Genomic DNA, 25788 nt, shown 5'->3' with positions numbered 1-25788 from the left:
GGACAGTGCACAATACCCTTGGGCCCACTTACCTCCGGACCCACTGTACAGTGAAAATTGTCAATTCATTTCATTGGAGGTATATATATAATTCCAAAAGTAGGTAGAGCAGTATACAATACTCCGTAATTTATGTCATTTAAGGGATATATATAATTCTGAAAATAGGTGGAGAACTTAATACCCCGGACCCACTACACTTTCCTCCGATATCCATAAAATTTTTAATTCTAACTTAAAAAAATACATATTAGAATAAGATTATGTATACTTACCATAGGCTACGAAACAATTATTTAATGGGAACACGTTTACATTTTCACACAAATTACATCAATAAATTTAATAAATATCTTGTTTAAACATGCTTATTAATTAGAATATCTAGTGTTGTTAGATATTACTCCCTCCGTTCCAAAATACATGTCACTTGCACTTTTTGCACATAATTTGATGTGCAAATAAAACATACTTCTATACATTATTTTTCAAATATTCTTTTTCTGAATAAAAATATAAGATCCATATTTTTATTCAGAAAAAGAAAATTTGAAAAATAATATATAGACATATGTTTTATTTGCACCTCAAATTAAGTGCAAAAAGTCAAAGTGACATGTATTGTGGGACGGAGAGAGTAAAAATTAAATTATATTAAGTTAAGATATTTAGGAAAAATTTAGTTGCTCAACCAAAATTTTAATTTGTAATATTTGTTTTGGTTTTTTCAACTTTAATACTGTGCAATGTTATTTTCAAAAAATAAGTAATAAGAGTATATATTGGGCTTGTTCAGTGAAGGCTAAGCATAAACCAAAGCCCAAGCCCAGGGGTATTTTTGAAATTCTGAGTAATATAAATATAGTGTTAGTCTCAGAAATATTACATTTCATTTCATTCGTATAGAGTTACAGACAACCAGTTGTGTTCCTTAAACAAAATACTATGAAACTAATTTATGTATCTGCAAGACTTGATCTAGACTACTGAGCTTGTTTACACCTAGGATCTATCGAGTTGTATGTTCAATTGTTATAATTTTGAGGTTACTTGAAGGTCAGTCTTTTGTAAATTGTTTTGTAAAGTACATATACTCATGATTTTGCATACATCTATATCTCTATATTTATGTGCTTATTTTCAGTGTATCTTCTTTTGTTTTTGCAGGAATGAAGCGAGCAAGAGATGATTTGGGGAACTCTCCGTTTAAGAAACCATTTGGTTCGACTTCTCGGGTAGAACTGTGAGTATTTTATATGTATATCTCTTCTGTTTGCTGCGACTTTGTGTGCAATTTTCATTTGATTATTAATTGATTTTGTTTTGTGGTAGTTTTGTGTAATTGATTGATTTTAGTGTAAAGATTAAAGCTTTAAATGAGATTGTTTGAGAAGTTATGTGGTTTTGATTTGTTGAATTGGGATTTTGTGTTGGAAATGGTTTATCATCTTTTATATATATATATCTTTTGTTTGCTCTGACTTTGTGTGTAATTTTCATTTGATTAATAATTGATTTTGTTTTTTGGTAGTTTTTGTGTGATTGATTTTAGTGTATAGTTTTGAGCTGTAGATGAGATGTTCGAGAAGTTATGTGGTTTTGGTTTGTTGAATTGGGATTTTGTGTTGGAAATGGTGTATCAACTTTTTTATATATATTTTGTTTGTTGTGTCTTTGGGTGTAATTTTCATTTGATTATTAGTTGATATTGTTTTTGTGGTAGTTTTTGTGTAATTGATTGATTTTGGTTTAAAGTTTTGAGCTTTAGATGAGATTCTGTGAGAAGTTATGTGGTTTTGGTTTGTTGAATTGGGATCTTGTGTTGGGAATGGTTTATCAACTTTTTTTTTTTTAAATCTTTTATTTGTTGAGAGTTTGTTTGTAATTTTCATTTGATTATTAATTGATTATTTTTTGTAGTTTAGTGTAATTGATTGATTTTAGTGTTAATTTTTTTTAGCTTTAGATGAGATAGTTCGAGAAGTTATGTGGTTTTGGTTTGTTGAATTGGGATTTTGTGTTGGAAATGGTTTATCAACTTTTTTCAAACATTATTTGTTAATTTACTGTACAAGATAAGAAGGTTTGGTTTCGAATTGTGGTTTTTGTGAATTATTGATTCTGATTGCGTACAAAAATGGGGTTGATATCAATTTTTTATTGATTCGTTGTTATTGATGTATTTCTGTGTTGCCTTTTGTAGACATTCCAAGATTCATCTTTTAACTGAATTTACAATATATGTCGGATTTAGTGAAGGGCTTACAGTAGCTTGTTATGAATTGAAAAGTTGCGTAAAGGAAATAATTTGCAGTTACTCTTTATGATTGTGTTATATCTGTTTGCCCTAATTGTATGCTGACAATGTTATCATTACCTAATGGTGAAGCGGGCAACCCCATAATGCTACTGGAGGTGTCAGTGGCAACTACGGTGGAGGTAGTCCCAGTGAAGTAGGCGTTGGAAGCAGTGGAGGATCTGGTGCTGCTCCGGTGCAGAAACTTACTACCAATGACGCGTTATCGTATTTAAAGGAAGTTAAAGAAATGTTTCAAGATAAAAGGGAGAAATATGACATGTTTCTTGATGTGATGAAAGATTTCAAGGCTCAGCGGTATTATATAACTTGCCCTAGAAGTAGGTTTGGGTTACAGTCTTGCTCAGATTGTCATATATTCTCTTGTATTTTTGCAGAATTGATACAACTGGCGTTATCGCAAGGGTTAAAGAATTATTCAAAGGGCATAATAATCTAATCCTTGGTTTTAATACCTTCTTACCCAAGGGCTATGAAATTACTATTATCGAGGAGGAAGACGATCCGCCTAAGAGATCGGTTGAGTTCGAAGAGGCTATAGGTTTTGTGAACAAGATAAAGGTGTGACTGATGTACAATATATTGTTTTATGCCACCGATCATGTTCCTGTCGGCATGTGATTAAAGTTATTATAACACTTCTTTCCTCATTTGCAGACACGTTTTCAGGATGATGAAAAAGTGTACAAATCTTTTTTAGACATATTGAATATGTACCGGAGGGAGAATAAGGGTATTGATGAGGTCTACTTTGAGGTAATTGTGTGTTATATATCTGCATTGTGTATTCAGATACATTTACTTATCAATTTTATTTCAGGTCTCGTCTTTTAGGTGAATTTAGGTTATGAACTGAACATCCATACATGATTGCAGGTTGCTGCACTTTTTAAGCACCATGCTGATTTGCTTGAGGAGTTCATAAAATTTTTACCCGATGCTTCAGCGGTGGCATCTGAACACAATGCTAAGCTTGGAAGGCAACAGTTACATCTATACGAGGAGCGGGGTTCTCCTCTGCCAACGGTACGGGGGGCACACATGGATAATAAGGTAATCTGCTAAGCTGATTATTTTTCTGTCTGCTCATAAGCCTCATTTGCTAATGTTAAAGTTTGCATTTGACAGCAACGCTTTCAACGAGACAAGATCGTCGCACCTCACATGGAATGTGATCGAAGTGTTGATCGCCATGAATTAGAGGACAATAAAACAATGATTAAGTTGCACAAGGAACAGAAAAAGCGTGGTGACAAGGACATTATGGATAGGAGTAACCGAGGAAAAGAGTACAGAGACCCTGATCATGACATGCATCGTCTATCTGAGAAACGGAAATCTGCTCGAAAGGTTGAAAACTTTGGAGGTGACCCAGTTCCTTCACCTTATGATGACAAAGATGCCTTAAGAAGTGAGTTAAAGTTGTTATTGTGTTACCTTATGCCTTTGTAGTCATACATGTGCAGAAATTGAACCTCCTCCAAAACGAAAGATACTTGTTTCATTAAAAAGACAGCATGAAAAAAATGCACCTCATTCAGCTTTAAGTATATCTATGATGTTTGTAAGGTTGACATATATTTGACTAGATATTGTTTATCTAAATAATTATGGCTTACTAGTTTATTTATATTTATTCATTTCTGATAGATGTTCCATCATAAGGTTTCACATTTTCGCTGAATGACAAAGTCAATAATTTAAAACAAGGGATCTATATGCCAGCTTAAACTTGAAATTTCACACATGTACTTATCATGTCGCTATATGTTTGACCTAATTCCCTTTTAATGACGATTTCTGATTTGCTTATATGCCAGGCCTGTACAAACAAGAGTTCTCTTTCTGTGATAAGGTGAAAGAGAGGCTGGATGCAAACAACTACCAATCTTTTTTGAAGTGTCTTCATATTTATAGCACTGAAATAGTTTCAAGAAGTGAATTACAAGGCTTGGTATGTGTCAGGCTAATTTTACTGTTGAGCTATCTTTTTAAGTGGAAACTTCTAGGAATCATATTTAGGGCTGTTCTATGTGTTTCCTTCATATTAACATATGTACAGCTTTTAAAATGAATAAATGAGCATGATAGTTTCAAGCTGTACAACTTCTGCATTTAATTAATGTTTTTTTCGGGAAGGCTAAATAAGAAAAAAAATTGAGAGGGGATAAAAAGATCCTAATATTTTATCAACATATTTTTGCATGCCGATAAGTTATTTGTTGGTCATTTTCCTTCTCTCTCCCTATACACTCCTAGGACAAGTTTATATCTCATTGGATAAGAATAATAAAGGGAATAGCCTATTATTATGATCTCATTTTTGTTCAAAGTACACTATCTATGAGTTTAAAAAAAATTCCCCGATTTGATTGGCATATGAAAAGGTTGGTCAGCTGTAAATAAAGTAATTATGATGTTTTTTTGAAGTAACTCCGAAAAGGAATGTAAGACATTTAATTTGGAATTGAGTGACTACAACTTTAGAATCTCACTTCCTGGTGCCTACATATGCGTATAGCCATATACCTTGACACATCACTTGATTTGACGTGCTACATAGTAAAACACTAAAACCAATAAAATATACATTATTGTTTAGGTTGTTCGTAAAGTATAATGTGGTAGATTACGTCATTGCAGAAAGTGAATAAATGTCTCCACACAACTAAATGCCAGTCTTTTGTCTAAAACATCTGGAAGTTGACTATTGGTATTTGATCTTGCCGTGTCTTTTTTCAGATTGCAGATTTACTTGGAAAATACCCAGATCTTATGGCAGGGTTCAATGATTTTTTGGAACGCTGTGAGCGAGTTGGTAATGGCATTAGATGACATTAAAAAGTTTGTTTTTATAAATTTCACATTTTTATGACGGGCCTTCTTTTGCAGATGGATTTCTTCATGGCGTGATTAGCAAAAGTATGTAATGCCCACCTCCCCATCAATTACTTTTGTTAACCCGTAAATATGACCATAAGTGTGTGCTTTTATATAGTTTTATTTGCATTGTAGAATAGTACATCTGATTTTTGCTTGTGAACGGTGGATGATTATTGGTTCTCCATCTATCACTTCAAACTACTACATTAAAATTGAAATTAAGATCTGAGCTTTGTAAATTCTGATGAAATCTTTCGTTCGTAGCAGAATATTTCTGGAATGAAGGGCATGCTTCAAAAGCAGTGAAGATGGAGGACAAAGAAAAGGAGCAAAGGCGGGACCTCGATGCTGCTAAAGAGAAAGATAGGTTTAAGGAGAAATATTGGGGAAAATCTATACAAGAGCTTGATCTCTCTAACTGCCAGCGCTGCACTCCTAGTTACAGGCTACTTCCTGAAGATGTACAAATATCTCATTGCTTCGTTTTTATGTCTACTAATATTACTGTTTGTGGTAATTGTTTTGCATTTGAAACTTCTCTTGCAGTATCCTATACCATCAGCAAGCCAGAGATCTGAACTGGGAGCACAGGTGTTAAATGACAATTGGGTGTCTGTGACTTCGGGTAGTGAAGATTACTCATTCAAACATATGCGCAGAAATCAGTATGAAGAAAGTCTCTTTAGATGTGAAGATGATAGGTAATCAGATCTTCTTGATTTCTTGCATTGATTATAGATTGTGGATAAACTGATCATGATTCTGTGAAGGACTTGACAAAATAAAGAAGATTTATTTCTTAAACCAGTTACAGTATTTTATTATCAGTACCAAGGCCTTTCTTCTTCTTTCTTCATTCCCCTCTTTCTTTCTCGTATCCCCATTTCATCTCGGACGTAATATTTCAATTGGTCTGAGTTTCCAAATTTTTGTCAAAGAAAGATCTGACACAACATAAGTGTATGTGTCCAAGTACAGAAGGATCTGACATGCCACGGTGCTGAAATCAAAGAGTCCAATTGTTTCCACAGATATAATTTGATTTAATTTAGGAGTGTGTAAGAATGTTACCTTGCTATATCAGTATATATTTCCAACAGTGCTGTTTCCTTGTGATGTTAAACCTATATGTGATGCTATGAGCTATACACATATTCAGGTACTATATTTATATTAATATATGTATATTTCCAATAATGCAACATGAGAATATCATAGAAGAAACAGTGTGTATGACATAATCATATATAAATGATAGCTGTAGTAATATATTTATATATTATTTTCCTGTTTCGTAATGCCTTTCAAGGTATCTTACAATTGAATTTGGGACAGGTCCCAACCCTACATCAAGATCTTACTTTGTCTTTCATTATTGCAACTTTGAACTAAATTCTGGTGTATGATATTGTTGCTATAAAATTCCAATTGATTGCTATTCCTATGGATTAGTCAATTGGAATTAGATGAGGTGTTTTTGGATCAGAGTTCTCTTCCAAGTGATTTTCCAACCGTGCCCCCTCCTTCATTTTGTTTGGAAAGGTGACTGGTTTATTGGCGATTTCAGATTTGAGCTAGACATGCTTCTGGAATCTGTGAGTTCTACTGTCAAGCGCATGGAGGAGCTACTGAACAACATCAGTAATAATTCTGTTAAATTTGATAGCCAGTTCCGCATAGAAGACCACTTCACAGGTTTCTAGTTAGGGGTACAATTTTGTGTTGTCAATGTAATTAATACATATGTTACAGTTTTGTTAATATTTTTGTCATCTTTTACTGCTCCTAGCTCTTAACCTAAGGTGTATAGAGCGTCTTTATGGAGATCACGGCCTGGATACTTTGGATACACTACGCAAAAACCCTCTCCACTCGGTGCAGATACTGTTGACCCGCCTAAGAATGAAGCTGGAAGAGTGGTCAAAGTGTCGTTTAGATTTCAACAAGGTTTGGGCTGAGGTATATGCTAAGAATCACTATAAGTCACTTGATCATCGGAGTTTTTACTTCAAGCAACAAGACTCAAAGAACCTGAGCGCAAAATGTAAGGAATACTTGTCCAAGCGTGGTTATTTGCTTTTGCCTAGTATCATCTTAAGTTGATTTTACCTGTCGTGACTTATCTGGGAATTTTTTATTTTCTATATTTAAACACACTCACACACCCATCTTGTCTTTGACAAAATTCGAACCTCAACCTCCGTTAAGCGGAGCAAGGGCGATACCATCTGATTTATATTGCGCAGTCACATATTATCAATCAAACTTTATAAAGTACACAAATTTCAGTGACATGATGTTATGAATATGTTTATGTTATAAATATCCAGAAATATTATAGAAGACACAAGAGCAATTAAGGGAGATTACAAATCTTCTGCATGTCTAACCTGAAGCTCTTGCTGTACAGTTATTTTTTTTTTTTTTCCTTGCTCAAGAAAGGTAAGAAGTATGCTTAAAAAAATCTAGCGGTGCTGATAGTGAAACACACTGCCATTGTTAGTTGGCCTGCAGTTGATATAAACTGTATAATTCTAATAGGTAATTAGTTGTTATGTAGTTCAACTTCCAGTTTAGCTCACACTACAAGATGTAAATATGATCCTTAATAATTGGCTCTGATATGGAGATCATTAACCAGAAAACATCTTTGAATTACATATTAATATGCTTATTTATGAAGTCAGTTTCATATATATCGTTTTCCGTGCAATCATATCGCATGAGGTTGGTGTTTCCCTTCTATCAACTTTAAAGTCATCCTACCATGACTGGTGAATTGATTCTTTAGTATTAAATGCAATTAGTACCCATAACTTTTTTTTATCTGGCTATCTTAAATATGCACAATCAAGTATTGAACCATTAACTGAGAACTCTCTAGTGTATAGTTAAGTATGGATACGGACAGATAAATATGGAATTTTTTTCACTGAAATTATTATACTAACACCTGTGATGTTAGAACTGTAGAAGTGCCTGGTTGACTTAACTATGTTGCATGACAGTTCATTTTGATAGTAATTGCCTTTTATGGTTTTGATCATCACCTCCTCTATTTATGAATTTCATCCTTTTGCAGCCTTAGTGGCTGAGATCAAAGAACTTAAGGAGAGAAGTCAGCAAGAGGATAATGCGCTTCTCTCTATTGCTGCTGGGTGCATACATCCTATATTTCCTAACCTTGTGTTTAAATACACTGATACCGGTATTCATGAAGACATCTACAAACTGATCAAGTATTCATGTGACGAGATATGCACGTCCAAAGAGCAATCAATTAAATCCATGAGGCTTTGGTGTACCTTCTTGGAGCCGCTGCTAAGTGTTCCTTCTCGACCTCTTGGTATTGAAGATTCTGAAGTTCCTTCAGCATCGAGGAACCATGGAACTAAAAGTGCTGGGACGAGTAGCAGAGGACGAGAGGAAAATCTTGTTGTTGATGCTGCAGCAATTAGCACTAAACTACCAAAAGTTGTACCAAATGCAGATGTGAATACTTCCCCAAAGCAAGTAAATACTGGGAGGCTAAGCTTGTTACATGGTGATATATTGGTCAAAGAAGATGGATTTGGGCTACCTAAAGAGCCTAACTATACAGGCGGTGTTCATAAAGCGTCTGCATCTGTTGGAGTTATGAGTTCTGCTGAACATCCAGCCAATTCTGATGCTGCAGATGCTATTGACCAGGGAATGAAAATTACTGCAGGTGTGTTAAGTATTATGCTTTTTTATTTCAAATTTTTACTTATGCATGCTGTTTGCTGGTCTTCGTCTAATATTGTCTGGTTTTCTATTATTTCAAGACCGTGAGGCAACTCAAAAACCTACTAACCCTGCAGCAGAAAATAGTCATGGAATTTCTTGCAACGTAGGTGATGTAACTTCATTGGAGGTAGGACATCCTCTGATAAATCACCTTTTGCAATTTAAGTCCCTCTTAGTCTCTAGTATTGTTTACTGAGTTCTCAGTGTGTGTGTACATAAATATACAGAGTTCTGATTCAAGATCCGCTCTAAAAGTGAACGGAGCTCCGACTGAAAGAACCAATCTACAGAAAAACAGTGAAGATTCAGTTGATCCCTCTAAAACTGAGAAAGAAGAAGGTGAGTTGTCACCTCATACTGATTTCGAGGAGGACAACTTTGCTGCCTATGGAGGTTCTAATATATTGCACAATGGAAAGAAGATTATCACAACTACGCACTGTCGGGTCGGGACTGGTGAAGATGCCTCTTGTCACGATGGAGGAGAAAACGATGCAGATGCAGATGATGAGGACAGTGATAATGTTTCTGAGGCTGGAGTAGATGTTTCAGGCAGTGAATCTGCTGCTGATGAATGCTCACGGGAAGAGCATGAAGAGGATGAAGATGGAGAACAGGACGAAGAAGGCAAAGCTGAAAGTGAGTGTGAAGCGGAAGGGCTAGATGATGTACTTACTGGATATGGATCGTCATTATCTCCATCTGAACGTTTTCTAAATACCACTAAGCCGCTGGCAAAGCATGTTGCATCTTCATTAAATGATGATGAGAAACGATTTCGATTTTTTTATGGAAATGATGCATTTTATGTTCTTTTCAGACTACACCAAGTAAGAACGTTAAGTTCATCTCTTCCTTCACTCCCTATGTTGACCAAGATACTGTTTGCTTACAATCATTATTAAAAGATTTCACTGAATTTTGTATTAATCTAAATCATGTATATTATGTGTTGCTAGATTTTGTATGAAAGACTATTTTCTGCTAAACAACCTTCATCTTCTGCTGAAATGAGATTGAAAAACGGGAAAGATACTGGTTCAAACCCTTATATGAGGTAAGTGTGGCCTTGTGCTTCTTATTCAACTACGAATATTATTTTGGCTTTAATCTGGGAAGTTTGATTATTGTGGACTATTGTGCAGATTTATGAAAGCATTATATGATTTACTTGATGGATCCTCAGACAATGCGAAATTTGAGGATGATTGTCGAGCTATTATCGGTAATCAGTCTTATGTGCTTTTCACATTGGACAGGTTGATATATAAACTGGTGAAACAGGTAAACAGTCTATAAAACCCTAAATTGTCTTTTAAACATCAATTTCCAGCATAGTCATTAAGTGTTTTTTAATTTACTGCAGCTTCAGACTGTTGCTAATGATGAGATGGATAGTAAGCTTCTCCAGTTATATGAGTATGAAAATTCTCGGCGATTGGAGAAATATGTTGATTCAGTTTACTATGAGAATGCACACGTCCTTCTTCACGATGAAAACATATACAGATTCGAATGTGTAGGTCTTCTGAACTATTCTGTCATTATCTATATTTGTAAATTTACCTTGTGTATCTTGAAAATACAATTGTATATATCTTACCGGTCGGCTTAACTTCTTTTTGTTTCTTTGTTTTCACTGTAGACATCTGAGCCATCCCAGTTGTGCATACAGTTGATGGACGACAGAAATGAAAAGCCTGAGGTGGTTGCAGTGTCGGTGGACCCGAATTTTGCAACTTATTTTCACAAAGATTTTTTGTCTGTGGTTCCTAACAAGAAAGAGTCGCCTGGCATCCTGTTAAGAAGGTACCAATATTTTTGTCATGTCAGTGCACAAGCTCTAGGGGTTTCAGTACATGTTTGTATCAGGGGTGGGGGAGTTGAGAAGGGGGTGCTGTGAGGATGGTAGGAGGGAGCTTGAGGAACCCTCAATCAAGGCTGCAGAGCCACATTGGTGAGGGTGTGCTGATGCCACCGCCCCAAAATACTATTATACCTTATACCTATTCATTGGTGCTAAGTGTTATTTATAGCCTTAATTTGGTTTGCATAAAATTAGAATCATAACTTGTTAAAATAATTCTAGCATGTTTTAAAATCTGACTTAGTTCCTGGTTATGCCAAAGGTTTTCATTTGTATACCTAGTTCTGGAAATAGTGTAATATTATGCTGTTTTGGTGCCATTGTCCTGGATTTTCTTTATCATGTGCACTTGTCTCTAGATAGTCCTGGTGAGACTATCTTGTTGTGCTAGGTAATTAGTTTTCAGCTCCTAGTTAGATGATCCAGTTATTACAGTCTTGCCCTTGAGGTTGGAAAAATATTGCCAATGTACAATATTGTCTTCCTCTTATCTGTTTGCCATGCAGAGTACATAGTATTATCTAGAGTCTAACTAAACATAAAGAATGCACCATGTCATAGACTGAACATGAAAGCTTAGAAAGAGCATTTATCTAGTTATCTGGGATCTTATCTTTAGACTGATTGCTCCTAGTGTGGTGCGAAGTGCTAATAAGCTCATTTGCAGGAACAAATGCAAGTCTGCAGATCCTGCCAAATCTTCCACTATATGCATGGTGATGGAAGGTGTCGAGGTGAGCAATGGTTTGGAATGCAAGATGGCTTGCAGCTCATCCAAGGTACATATATCTAACCAATTTAATTGCTTTAGTGTCCCACCATTGAGCACACATAGTACGGTTTATCTTTCAGCCACTGATTTGGCTTTCCTTCTGTTGTGATATGGTGCAGATCTCTTATGTCCTAGACACAGAAGATTTCTTCTGTCGTAAGAGATACAAAAGAGAGAAAGCGTTCACATCCCCAATTCAGGAAAGGGGGAAAGTACAGAAATTTCACCAATTCTTATCAGCATCAATATAAAATACCTTGCCTTTCTTTTGCATGAATATACAGTTGTGGCTGAGGTAAGACTACTGTATAGTGCTGTCTTTGTTGAATCAGAGATTGCAAGTGTCTGTCTTCCATTTGCATAGTATATTAAAAGGTAATACTGCTGACATATCTATATTTGCTGCATATGCAGAAATTTGTGAAATAGTAAAGGCTTCAGAGATCTTGCGGAATAAAGAACATTGGAAAGGGCATTGATCTGTAAATAGAGATGGGAGTTGAACTATCTTCTGTAATTTAGTTTTACTCCAGTGACATGTACATCAGTTTGTTTCTCTGTACTCTTTTAGTAATTCCTAAGGGAGGAATATGTGCTCAAAGTGCTTTGTTAAACTAGATTTTGCTGGAAGTGCTATGTTAAACTTGAATAGGGAAAGAAATTTAGCAACAAGACCTTTTATTTGAACTCCGGGATTTTGTTTCATACAAGGTTGGACCAGGTGCCATACTGCCTTGTTTTGGTCTATGACTGAGTTACTATTGTTGATGCTTTAGCTTTCGATTTCTTAGAGGTATGGTTCTGTCCAGTTTTGTTTTAGAATATTCTTCTTGATGATCGCTTGATGCTATTCTTGCTTGAATGTCATGTTGAATAATTATTAAGGTTGCCTTCGTTCTGGCCGAATTTATGATTTTACTTGTGAGTTGTCACCCTCAGTTGTCTTGACAGTAGAGTTAAGATGTAGATATTAGCTCCTAGTCGGAGTGCATGTTATTTTTAAGTACTTTACTTTTTTTTTAGTAATTTTAGTTATGTTAATTTTTTATTTAATAATTATAAAATTTGTTTTAGAATATTCCACTTAATAATTATATAATTCTTAGAATTTTCTATTCTTTATACTTTTATAACTATATTATAAAATTAGTTTAATAGAATTAGTTCCTTTTTTTTTATGCTGGCCAGCTTCTTTTTTAATATCTTGTCAGTTTGATTTTTTTTTTCCTTTTGATTGATTTAACGTGTCATTACTTGTCCGGATGGTCTCGTTCCCCACTTGTCCGGATGGTCTCGTTCCAATTAGACAGTTTGATTTTTTTTTAATCTTGATTTATTTAATGTGTCAGCTATTCATTCAGATCCGGATCCAATTAGATAACACATCACATATTAAGATTGTCTTTTTATATTAAGGTTTATTTGAAATTTTTTTGATTTATTTAACGTGTCATAAGGTTACTTGAAATTTGTTTGATATTTTTGATTTATTTAACGTGTCATCTACTTGTCTGGATCCAATTAAGCAACACATAACATTTTTATGTTAAGATTTACTTGAAATTTGTTTGATTCCTGGTATATCAGACATTTTAGGTACATAAACTTGTTTGATTCCTGGTATATCAGACATTTTAGATACATAAAAATCCGTAATAGAGATTATGTAAGTTATTTAACATGATTTTTAGCATAAAAAGGATTACAATTGGGGCTTTATGTTGGTAGAAATTATGGGAGGGGGTAGTTGTATTTTTTATATTTATTAAACTCATGGGAATTGATATAAATTACATACAACCTAGAAATAATCCCAAATCCAACAACCCGAGTGCTTATGAACAAGGGCCTGGTTAAGTTGCTCGTCAGCATAGTCTATGTCCACTCTCCACGGCTGTAAACTAGTGTGGAGTTGCAGAGCTATGCAGAGCCAATGCTGATTTTTCTTGAGAGGTGGAAACCATGTATAATGTTCAGAAAGGCAATATTTTGACTTCTGCTATACATAGTAATCATTTTAGCTAGAGTTCAAACAGAAGAGTCTCAGATTTTAGCAGTGCTACATTGAAAACAGAATTAGAAATGTTGTTTAGTTAAATAAAAATGAAAATTCAATGCTCATTTCCTTCGGAGTATGACAAGCTTATAACATCGCAAAAACTTATTACAGAATCCAAGCCAGAAACAAACAGTTATACAGGAAAACTGAGTCTTAAAAGAAAGTCAGAAAAAAAAACAGCATCTATTGGTCAATAGGCACTTGTTGCCAATCTCCGTCAACTGTTTCTTTCCACATGGTCACATCATTATCCCCTGCAGCCACGGCCAACAAATTTCCTGTCAAAGACCACGAAACCCTCCAAACAGGCATCTTAAAGTCATTCAATACTTTACCCTCCCATTTGTCACCCTCCTTTGCCACATTCCATATCACAACTGTTCCATCCTGGGAAGCACTAGCCATTGTAGACTTTGGAAGCCCCAAGTTAGGCGCCCACGCTACATCTCTTACCCAATCTTTGTGCATCTGAAGGGATGGTAAGCAGTCAGTTTTCCAATTTCCATTGTCAAGCTTCCACACCTTCACAGTATTATCAAAGCCACCAGAAGCTAACTTCTGAACAGGATCCAGAATACCTGATCCAACGACAGCACCAGGAGACATTGAAGGAGCCCATGTTACTGAGCTTACTCCGACAGGATGTGCTTGGTCAATTCTGGTGGTGTCCCAACCACCATCAGTTCTGGCTGTAAAGACTGAAATATTCCCATCAGATGATCCACAAGCCAAGGAAAGGCCAAGCTCATGAGGTGCCCAAGCAATAGAGTTGACCGATGATTTATGGTCACTGAAAATATGAGCCTGCGTCCAGTTGTTTGGGTTGCCTTCTTTCCAGAGTATGACTCTACCATCATAGGAACATGATGCAAGGATTGTTCCAAACTTGGGATGTGCCCAAGCAGCTTGCCAAACAGGGCCTTGATGACCAGTCAAAGTAGCAAGATGTTGTGAACTGCCATTGTTGCTCACACCAGTAATTTTTATAGTGCCATCTGATGAAGCAGTTGCCACACGCTTCCCATAATAATCCATTACTACATCATGGATAGTGTCTGTGTGACCTATTTCAACCTTCTGGGCAGGCATTTTAAGGACAGCTACGTCAACAATAACACTTCTTAACAGATTTCTTTATTCAACAGACTCCTATATATTTCGATTACAAAAAACAATTAGCATTTTATCAGCGATTAGCAGATCAAAGAATATTTAGCATTTACTGATAACTGATTACTAACGGAAATTATAATAAACTTTATCACAGAAAGCAAATGTATATATACAACTAGATGAGATCAATATTCCTTAGTAAATCCTCTTCACAAGTACATTCAGGAAGTAAACATTCTAAAAGAATGGCAGCCTCCTTGCAGCACTGCCTACACACAAATTAACTTCCGAATTCGAGCAGTCTCAATTACCTAAAGAAGAAAACGTTAACATGACAGAAAACAAACTTTCTTAACAATATCTGCAGCTGTCCTATACTTGGTTTCACATGCCAGTCCTTAATCTTTCAAGTCAAGGACATGTCAATAAACCTATGAGTTAGTGCTTATAATAGTGTAAGATTGTAAAAGAAATATGGCAATTGCAAACATTATAAAAATTCGAAACATGAGCTAGCAGATAAGCCCACAAGGTCACCTATACCCTATTTATTGGTCCTGTCCCACAGCTACAAATTTTAAACAATTAATTCTTTAAACATGAAAATGCACAGAAGTATTTTTAACCCAATCACTTCATTTTGCAGCCAAAAGCTTTTTAAAACTTTAGTGACATGCCATTTGCCACACCAATCCAAAATTCCTAGTCTTAAGTACTAAAAGTTTAGCTCTATGACCTACAGATCTATAATACACACAAGTATTGTGTTATCTCTACATTCTGCTTTTGAGAGGTGTTCCAATCACTATATAATTTGATATTCCAATATATTCCTAGGTCTGTACTTATGTGTACTACAAGAAGAGAGATGTAATAGGCACACAGCATGTCAACATCTAAGCATTAAGTATATACATACTCAATACAAGTCGTGACATATATATTAGGGGACGTTTAGTTCATGGCTAATGAGCCCAGTTAACGGGAATCGGAACCCCAAACCCATATGTTGGTGTTTGGATTAGCCATTTTGTGGTATGGAATGGGAACCCCATTCCCACTTAATGGGGGATACTCATTCTCATACCCTTCATTCCTAGATCCCTCATTCCCATTCCCACTTCCTATTCCCATCTACCATCCAAACTCCTCTTTAGTCTCCCATGATCATTTAAAACTTCATTGTATTAGCTACCTACAGATCTAAGTAACCTTAGGCCTTAGCGTTATAAGTGTGAGTTACATGTACGAGAAACGTTTGTTCGGGACCTAGTTGTCATATTCGATTATAATCATATATGAAAAAAGACTCAATACTAGCATTATCGCCCAATCAGAAGGTTCCCTTATATTTCTCAAGCATAACAATCTTTGTTCAAGGCAACACTGGTTAAAAGCATCAGAAAAGTAATAAAATCAAGGTGTATAAATACATCATACATGTCATATATCAACACTCCAATCTCATCACCCCATCCAACGGCCCCGATCACTCCATCTCTTCACATCACCCGCTATATTAACCCCGTTCTAGACTCTTCCGAACCCAAAGCAGATTATCCATACACACAGCTTCTGTATCTACATTCATATCTTACACATACAGTATATTCATCAATATATGATGCACAATATCAATAACTGGATTAAGCAATTCATAGCTGAAGAAGCATACAAGTATGTACATGATGATGAGACATACATCTGACATTTCAGATCTAATATAATTTCTTAAATCTAATGATCTAATCATAACAAGAGTATGAAATCCGTGTGAACACATTGGGGCAGGAGATGGAGATATACCTAAGCAACGAGGATTGATTGACGAAGCGGAGGATCAGTTCGGAAGAGAAAGTGAATTTGGGACAAAATTATTGCAAGTACGCTACAACAGAGAGAGCCCGTGTATATATATCAACAATGGCTCTAATTGTGCGAAATACGACATCGTTCTGTCGAGTTTTGGGTGTTAAATTGATTTTAATCTTTCATTCTTTCTCAGTTTTATTCATTAAATTTCGGTGAAATAATTAAGCCAAAAAAACATATTCAATTTATCAGATAATTTATTTATTAATAAACAATTTTTCAAGGAATTTAATATAAGGTACTTCATTAGTAAAAGTGACTTAATAATTATATGTAAACTACACAATTATCGTAAAGCACTTTCTTATAGTTTATACTAATGGTTGATTATATTCTAACTAGTTGAGAAGCCGCGTGTTGCGGCGGTCTATTAAAATTATATTAATGATTCAATATTAATGTTTGTAAAATGCAATAATTTTGTGGTTGTCTATAAAAAGTATATTAATGATTAAAAATTAATATTTAAAGGATAAAATAAATTTTATATTATAAAATTTTTGATGTAATACCGATACTAATATATAAAATTGCAAAATTGGACTATAATTCATGTTGAAAAAATGAAAATAAATTTCTACACGTAATTAACACTTTAAAGCACGACGAATCTTAAATTTATTTGTGTTTTTTTTAAGTAATCATGTTCTTACATTGTCACCTTCCACCAATTTTTTTGATTGATTGTACACAAAAACATCTAACTTAAATCGGTGGGATAGCGGTCTATAACTACCCTTGCTTGTAACAACCTTTATTTATTTTTTAATACTACATGAACAGTCTTGAACGGAGCAAACAGATAATGCATGAATTATATTTTCTTGTGACAAAGTAAATCATATAAAAATTAACAACAAACATGTCCGATGAACAAAACAAATATTATAAAAAATAACCAACAAACATATATCACTAATAGTTAATTTATTGATATTTCCATCAATATCATGTCAAGACTCCCGTCTTTGGATTTGTCGACTCCCACATAGCGGTCTATAACTACCTTAAACACCCTTCATTTATCGCTGCAGAATAACGGCACCACCGAGTTAGAAATCGAGCAAGAGAATTATCACCAGAGAGAGGTAGGGTTGTGGTATTGAGAGAGAGTAGGTTATGTTAAGATAATCCAAAACCCTACAACCCATAAGAGTATTTATAGGTGCAGAGAGATTTGTGTGCTACTCTTTCCCATAATTAAATAATCTGAAACAAAATCAGATTAAAATTTTCAAGCTGCTATATTCCATTAATAATTAATCTGAAACAAAATCAGATTCTGAAACTTGCTTCTAATATATCTGAATCTAAAAAAGGTAAATTTCAGAAAATTAGAAAAATAGAAACGAAGCGATGTGAGAGGCGCCACCTACACGCCCCTCGCTTCTCCTTTATATAAATATATTGATTATTTTATCTGTATATTTTGATTCTATATTATTATTTTCATATTTTATTTTTATTTAAATATATGATTTATTATTAATAAATAATTTTTTCTTCATTCTAAATACATTAAATGTTAAATTTATAAAATTGTAAAAAGGGTCCTGTACGCATATTATAAGCTAGTATTAAAATAAAATTGGGAGATAAGAACTATGATCTCAGATGAGATAAAAAAATGAAGGTAAATTTGGGAGAAGGAAGAAGATATAAAAGATGGAAAAAAAGATAGATCTGAATATTTTGGAGGGGTTAGCTAGGCTGCTGGGGTTGGAGTCAGACTCTCATTTGGAGCTTTTGGTTCAAGAATAAAGGGGAAGAATGAGTGATAAAAATGATAATAAATAACTAGAATTTATTAAAAAGTAAATAGGAAGACTGAGTGATAAAATGAAAACAAACAATTCGATTAATCAATATTTAATAGATTGTTTTGGACCGGTGGATACAAGCGTAGAACCAATTTTAATCTGAAGAAAAGTAAAATTTTAGTATCGAAAGACTTTGAAGGCACCACACCTACGACACACACGAAAGCACATCGTCAATCCCAGACGCATGTCGTTATAAACGTTTAAGGAGAAATACGTATATATATATATAATATCGCCCCGTGAAGAAATTTTTGTGAATATCGATCCTTCTGATCCAGTTGCTAGCTTTTACGTGATATTACCATTGTTTGAAACTTGAACGTAGACGCCGGGATATTTCATAAATTCTACGGTATGTTTTTAGAAAGCTCTTGGAAAGCACTAGACTGCCCGCCAACTTTTTAAATAAAACTGGATTCTATATCGCCAAAAATTGTATCTGTTATTAATTCCGCTATATCAGACTTGATCAAAAAAAAATTCCGCTATATCAGATATTGTTATTCAGAAAATCATGAATTTGCTTTAGTAAGCTTTCTTAATATAATATATGATAATATAAGAGGTCATGTTTTGCTCAATATATTTTGACTGAAAAGGTCAATCAAATATTTTTAACCGAAAAGGAAAAAATATAATAGATGTGTCACTATGGAGACATTAATTCTCGAAGTTCATGCATGTACACCTGTACTATTAATGCTATACATAGCTAGATTCATTTTGTATTTTCTGGAGCTCAAGTCGTTGTATATTGAATTAAAAATATAATTTATATATATCATAATAATATTTATGTCCAGAAAACCCAATTCAAAATAGCACGACGCCACGACAAACGGCTGGCCTCAAAATATTGTGCTGATTAATTTTCTAATCGTAACGACACTGGTGACGCATGCAGTAAAGCATATATGTAGTGAGACGAACACGTCTGCTATATATTTATCTCACGCACTGTACGTAAATTTCTCAATTTCAAGCCCTAATATATAACCAATATTTAAAAATAGAACAGACAAAATTAATATAACTCAAACTGTAATTTAAGTTCACACAAATAACCAGATTCCCGTACATAATTGTATTTTATATTGAATACACAATGATTTCCATATTATATAAATCATATAATGATTTGAAATAATAAAAAAAAATATGAGGGCATGTGCTTTGTAAGATAATTTTCAGGGTTTATTGTACAAGTCTTTTATTCCCTGAACATCGTCACCATGCAACTCCTTAGCCACTCCATCCGAAACCGAGGGGAACATTATAGCCTCCGCAACCGAGCTATGTTCCAGCCCTAGAAGGTGCCCTATCTCGTGCAGAGCCACCGTCTCCAAGTCAATATGATCCGCAACTGGACCAATCGACCACGGCTCATCCGCATCAAGATGAAAGCTTCCACTAGTTGGCGCCGAGGCATGGGCTAGGACTCCGTAAGGCCCATCGAAAGGATACCCGTCTCCATGATCCTTGCTGTAAAACCCGATTCTAATATCAGCTGTCACGTTAGGCAACACGGTTGAATTATCAAGAAATATTTGTGTAAATGTGAAATGCGTGGAAGCAGCCCATTTATCGAAAGCCCGCGCAATCGCGCTCGTGGCATTCGAAGAAGTGTTGGCGTTGAATAGGTATGTTAGATTGGCTTTGTCGAGTGGCCATTTTGGTGAGCCGCTGAAGAATTGGTAATGCGAGACTGCATGCATGGACTTTCGAGGATGGTTCATCTTCTTTTGGCCTGCTCGCATTCGGGAGGTTCCATCGATCATGATATCGGAGACGCCGCATCGAGGTAACATCATGGTGGAGACTGTTGAGGAGTCCAGGGCTCCGGTTGGGTTGAGGTGGTAATTGAGTTGGTAGGTTTTGATGGCGGCCTCGAGGAGGTCGTCGAAACGGTCATCTTTTTCGACACTGGTGGATTGGAGGTTTTGAATGTTTAGATAACCGAATTTGTTTAGATATTGCTTCAGCTCATAGAGGCCTTCAACTTGATCACCCTTGTGGGAACCTTGCATATTCTCGAGGAACCCAAAGGGTGATTGATTGGTAGAGAATACAGGGAGAATAAGCACTGTGAAGAGGAAGATTAAGCTTGAGAATGCTTGAAAGATAGTAGAAGCCATGAGTACAACTGTACAAGTAATTTTCAGTGCTTAATACTTTGATGAATGAGTTATGCAAATACCTACATGTTTACTGGCTATTTATAGGCTGCTTCTTTGATTTACTGTGTAACCAGGAAAACAAAAATTGGACTGGTTATCCTATATACTCCTATATGTTTTCAGAATTGGTGGCTCATGGTGGCTGTAATACTTTGGTGGACTCTAAAAGGCCAAATTAATTTGTTACTGCTTGATGATAATAGGTTGCCTTTGGCTAATGGTTTTTTCTGGTCCCTCTTGCGAATATTTATATATACAATGCTATTGGTGTTTGCAGATATATATATATGGGTTTTGCTCAAGTCAATAACAAATTTTAAAAGAGATCATAATAGGAGAATTGTTAATAATTATTAAATCAATTTTAAATAAATAAATTTAATTTTATTAACCACCATTCATGAAATTTAGTGCCATATATACACATCAATGAGAAAAGCTAACCTGGTTATAAATTTTTTAATTAAGTTTAGGCTATATTCTAAAATTTCAGTGATTAATCCTTATTTTGTATAAGCTCGCCGAATCGGTTAAATTTCCGATTAACCACTAGTTAAATCTTCTATTAATTAATCACAGTTTGATCCGATTAGTTTTTAGCACATATGCATATATTAGGCGGGGCGGGGGATCAGAACTACTCCAAAAGACACCTTCAAGTACATGTAATTAGCTATTTAGGAAAAATAAATTTCCATAATATATTAGTACATACCTAGCTACCAGCTACCGAGCTAATTATGAAAAATAAATTTATGTGCTTCCGAGGAATAAGATGTTAACATGTAGATTTATAATACAGGTATGATATTCTAATTTTATTTATTCAATTATATAAGTAATTATAAAATTAAAACAGTAAAACTGTAAAGCTAGCTAGGTTTAGTACGTCAACTATGTTTTACAGAATAGCTGCGAATATAAATTTTTATACATCTTGGTCATATATAACAAGATTGATGCTATCTTATTATCATAAATGTTCATCTTTTATGTTCACCTGTTTGAAACTTGAAAGTATATCCATGGATTACATTCATACTCAGGCACATATAATTAACAAAAAGTATTACTCCGCTAGCTATATTTTTTTAATTGAATTTTTCCTGCATGTGTCTAAATGCAGGGCTTATTACATACGCGGGTCATATATATCCTATACTTACGGCAGAATAACGAACATTTTCAACAGAATCGACAATTAAATTCATAACTTTCTTCCTGATTTTTCTCCAGGGCACAAAAAACGTTTAATCTATGGCTATTGAACATACAATACACGATCGAGGCGGCAACATTGACGACGAGACGCGCAGTTATATGGATGATGATAAGAAAAGTGATGGTTATTTATCGAAACAAAAATTACCCCTGCTAATTAAAAATTAAAAAGATGAATTTATTATTGAAGACCCGAGAGAGCTGGTTTAATTTTATAATCAAGATTTATTAAATATTGAGGTGAAGACTGTCCAGTCGGAACAAAACATAATTTAGACAAATTGAATGAACATTATGATCCCGTATCTATATATGATTAATAAACCTGGCTAAGCAGCTAATTAAGAAAGACGACTATCACCAGTTCCACTAGAGAAACATATAATCTCCGGGGAATAGGAAAAATAGCTCACACTTCACACTGCCTACATGCATACCACATATAAAACATGTGCATTTCCTTGAAGGTAATTATGAAGTGAAGTAAAAATGGAATATAATAACATGTCTTGAAAGAAAAATTACACTCTATTTCTGCATAATCTTTTACTATTCTTATTAAAATCGACTCATAAATTTGATTTTATTTATTTTTTATTTTTATTGGGCGAACACAACTTTAACGGTATCATGGTTCATTCGGATGGGAGGTATATTACGGGCATTCATAAATTGTACATATTTGGACTTCTGTTTTGATGAGAGGGAAGAGTTATGATTAAGCCATCAGGGTACAGGATTTGAGCTTTACTCGTTCAATTAAGTTTGTGTTCTATTGATTTATTAAAGGAAATCTGATTTTAAATATAAACATCTGTCCAATTCACAAAATGAATTTGAACCGTATTTTTTACAAGTTCAGCTTGTTTAGTTCGGGACTAACTCGAGTCCGGCTTGAATGTATAATTTGACCCAAAAAAATGGTATCTTTCAAATTTAAAATATTATGGACTCGATATCAAACCAATGTAGTAAAAAAACTTGCATGAAATATGAAATGAGTGTACTTTATTTGGTGATTATGATATTTGTATGTATGATTGATTTTGTCATAAATTTTAAACCTATAAATTGTATTTTATGAATCGGGCAGAGTCGAGTAAATTAAAGATATGTAAGAATTGTTTTGAGTTTAGTGTAAGTGTAAATGTATGATTATTGTGATGATGTAAATAAGACTAAAAATTACGTGTGAGGATTGGCTGAATAGAAACCAAACGCTAACTATTTGTCGTCAATTCTGCTCGAGTTTAGCTCGATTCGAATTACTCACGAGGAAACTCTTGCTGGGCTCGTCTATCTAACAATCCAGTCTTTACACGTTCGGCACAGTTCTACTCGTTTTTTAAAAAATAATTAAACTTACAATTGATTCGGTAAAATCTCAACTCGACTAGGTTTGTTATAATTATTACTACCCTTATGATCTATATATGTCTGTATTGTTGTTTTGCAAAATATAAATATTCTATTAAATTTGTGAAATTTTCAGATATGGCACAGAATATAATTAGTTGAAGTTGAATACATCTACCAGACGACGTCTATCTAAAAACTTAATGACTTTCAAACATAACAAATTGGATAGATTTAGATTTCAAGGCGAAGGTTTCATGTTTAGAAGATGCATATGAACTGATTATTTAAATTAACTGACGGTTGCAGATTTGAACATCATATATATGAACTGATTTTTTGTAATACAGCCCGGAAGCGATGTATAATTAATGTTGATAGAGGAATTTGGTAATCAACAAAGATGAGGTTCACGGCCGGAATCAAGATCCTTGACGGTGGTTTTGGTCGCCGGAGAGTGGTGGTTGTTTGTTTTAGGGGTGGCTGAGATTAGGGTTTTGAGTTGGTCTCACGTGCTCTCAACTCATGATCCCCCAATGTGCCTACGTACCCCTATTTATAGGGGATCAAGCCATACGTAGTTCTATTGGACCAAGAGTCCTAGTTTGATCAGGACTAGGCCTCTTGGCGATAAGGTCGGAGATAGGCCGAAGGCCCATCTTGGAGAATCCTACTCCTGTTAGAATTAGTCTTGAGTATGACTACCCCAGACTCCTAATCCAAATAGATCACGGATTCAACGATATCTCCACTACGAGAGATAGCATCTACCACGACTCTTATGGAGAAGTTATCTGGGAGAGCCATGGCTAACCCCTCGAGGTGCAGGGACATGTCCTCACCTCTCGGTGAGGTCTTCATCTTCAAACAAGGTAGACAAGGAGCCAAATTACACGATCGTCTCAATCCCCCGATGAGGGCTAACTCACCAGAATACAGGATCCAGACATATGATCGGCCTTCATATTACCCCGGAGGGCCTTCAAGAATCATGATCACCTCAAGCCCCCACACAAGGGTTAACTAGGCAGATTACAGGATTGAGGATTATAGATCATGCCCGGATGAGCCCGGGAACTGTCAGATGAGCCTGACAACTACCAAATGAGCTTGGTAACTACCAAATGAGCTTGGTAACTAGTCTTCATATCCCCCGAAAGGGTCGTCACGGAGACTCACTCATCCTCCCTCACACATCATTTATTCACATCGGTAGCTTTGCCAAGTCAGAGGACGCGCCCTAACAGAGAGGACACGCCCTCCCTCTCCTTGATCTTTCTCACCTTCATGCCAGCGTCTTGGGACAGGGGGCCGCGTCTCCCGGAATATCCCCGGGAAAGACGCGCCCTGCCCTTTATCTTCTCATCCAAAAACCAACACAACAAGTACTCCCCAGATTCGGTTGTCATCGAAGATGTCAAGGGAATCTTCGTTCTCTCCCTTCATCAAAGATGTCTTCTTTAACCTACACCTTGAGTCGTCCTGCTTCCTAGATACTTGACCAGGCGCGCCTTCTCCCACAGGCGCGTCCTCTTTCGTTCAAAATTACCGGGTCCTGTCCTTTGCGATGACGCGGCTATTCAAATTTGATATTTAAAATCGAAGTAGGCCGTACCTGAGAGGACAGCTGTCAGCGATCCACCCTCCTTGCTATAAATATCTCTTACCTTTTCTTCTTCACTTTATCTTCTCCCATCTTGCGTTTTTTCTCTTACCAGCAAGAACTTTTCCGACCACGATTGCCGGCGTACCACTGTTTCTAAGCGCAAACTGACCGGGGAGATCATTCACCACGTTCCCAGGTACGTTTCCTCATCCTTTTTATCGATTTTCACCGATTACATTGTTAGATTTGTTCAAATGACCCCTCAACTTTCTTGCTCATTGCTTGTTATGTTCTTGACTGTTTGTGTATATACATATATGTGTATCTATACTCGTAAAACCTCATCGTACCTCCCTTTGATTCCCCAACTTCGCAAGTCGTACCACCTGAACCTGTTTATGTGCTGTCAACCAAACAACCCTCTCCTTCCCTAGGCGCGCCCATTAGGAAAGACGCGTCCTTCCGAACGTCACCTGTCCTTCCCTTCCTCTTATCACCACCAGGGCGCGCCTTCATCCTGAGGCCCTTGTCCCTTTCCAAAAATAACTCTTCATAAGGTAGACACATCCACACACTGATATCTTTCATTTGTAGCACACGCATCTGCCCATATTTATGCTTTTCTCAAAGGGCGCGCCCTCACCACCTATTTGTTTACAGCTGGCAGACGGGGGCGCATCCTTTGCTTTCTACCCGTTCAGAGACTTCCTTGCCCTCCTGCTGAAATGAAATCTTCTTACTTAGCTACTCCCCGGGCTACCAATCAGATTATTCACCCAATCGAGATCACTAGCTCTCCTGCTACTGGCGATCAGTCGATGGACTATGACACCCCATTCGAGGAATGGACTGATACCTCTGAGGGCGCGCCTGCTCGCAGAGGTAAAGGAAAGATATATCAACTGATCTCTTCTTCATCAGACCACAGTGTCCCTTCTCCCCCAAGTGATAAAG

The 25788-nt window shown here is 35.7% G+C and overlaps 3 protein-coding genes across 6 annotated transcripts; 1 reads left to right on the top strand and 2 right to left on the bottom strand.

Annotated features, from left to right (window-relative positions):
- The first annotated feature begins 884 nt into the window (after window positions 1-884).
- LOC108209054 (paired amphipathic helix protein Sin3-like 2) lies at window positions 885-12382 on the top strand. 3 transcript variants are annotated; one of them, XM_017379763.2, is made up of 24 exons: window positions 885-1056; window positions 1168-1243; window positions 2390-2614; window positions 2695-2878; window positions 2975-3073; window positions 3194-3370; window positions 3446-3728; window positions 4138-4271; window positions 5060-5135; window positions 5210-5239; window positions 5468-5661; window positions 5747-5901; window positions 6768-6895; window positions 6990-7244; window positions 8283-8909; window positions 9007-9095; window positions 9196-9798; window positions 9928-10025; window positions 10114-10252; window positions 10335-10487; window positions 10614-10777; window positions 11503-11614; window positions 11727-11902; window positions 12022-12382. In XM_017379763.2, the coding sequence occupies exons 2-23, from the start codon at window positions 1170-1172 to the stop codon at window positions 11856-11858; spliced, it is 4131 nt and encodes a 1376-aa protein (XP_017235252.1). In that variant the 5' UTR covers window positions 885-1056; window positions 1168-1169; the 3' UTR covers window positions 11859-11902; window positions 12022-12382. The 3 variants fall into 3 exon arrangements, with proteins under 3 accessions (XP_017235252.1, XP_017235253.1, XP_017235251.1); XM_017379764.2 differs by having other exon boundaries at window positions 915-1056; window positions 5465-5661; window positions 9043-9095; XM_017379762.2 differs by having other exon boundaries at window positions 915-1056; window positions 5465-5661.
- Window positions 12383-13705: 1323 nt separating this feature from the next.
- On the bottom strand, window positions 13706-16727 carry LOC108205643 (protein transport protein SEC13 homolog A). Of its 2 annotated transcripts, XM_064087705.1 has the most exons (3): window positions 16586-16669; window positions 16220-16372; window positions 13706-14815 (listed from the first exon to the last, which is right to left on the bottom strand). In XM_064087705.1, exon 3 carries the CDS (start codon window positions 14753-14755, stop codon window positions 13850-13852), a length of 906 nt encoding a protein of 301 aa, XP_063943775.1. In that variant the 5' UTR covers window positions 14756-14815; window positions 16220-16372; window positions 16586-16669; the 3' UTR covers window positions 13706-13849. The 2 variants fall into 2 exon arrangements, with proteins under 2 accessions (XP_063943775.1, XP_017231122.1); XM_017375633.2 differs by lacking the exon at window positions 16220-16372 and having other exon boundaries at window positions 16586-16727.
- Window positions 16728-19549: 2822 nt separating this feature from the next.
- Window positions 19550-20639, bottom strand: LOC108208570 (metalloendoproteinase 2-MMP). The gene has a single exon (XM_017379099.2). It carries the CDS (start codon window positions 20607-20609, stop codon window positions 19662-19664), a length of 948 nt encoding a protein of 315 aa, XP_017234588.1. The 5' UTR covers window positions 20610-20639; the 3' UTR covers window positions 19550-19661.
- Window positions 20640-25788: the final 5149 nt, after the last annotated feature.

The sequence above is a fragment of the Daucus carota genome, chromosome 2, assembly GCF_001625215.2.
Source record: "Daucus carota subsp. sativus chromosome 2, DH1 v3.0, whole genome shotgun sequence".
Taxonomy (NCBI): domain Eukaryota; kingdom Viridiplantae; phylum Streptophyta; class Magnoliopsida; order Apiales; family Apiaceae; genus Daucus; species Daucus carota.
Note: the sequence above shows the minus strand (reverse complement) of the source record. Positions and strands in the feature narration are given on the sequence as shown.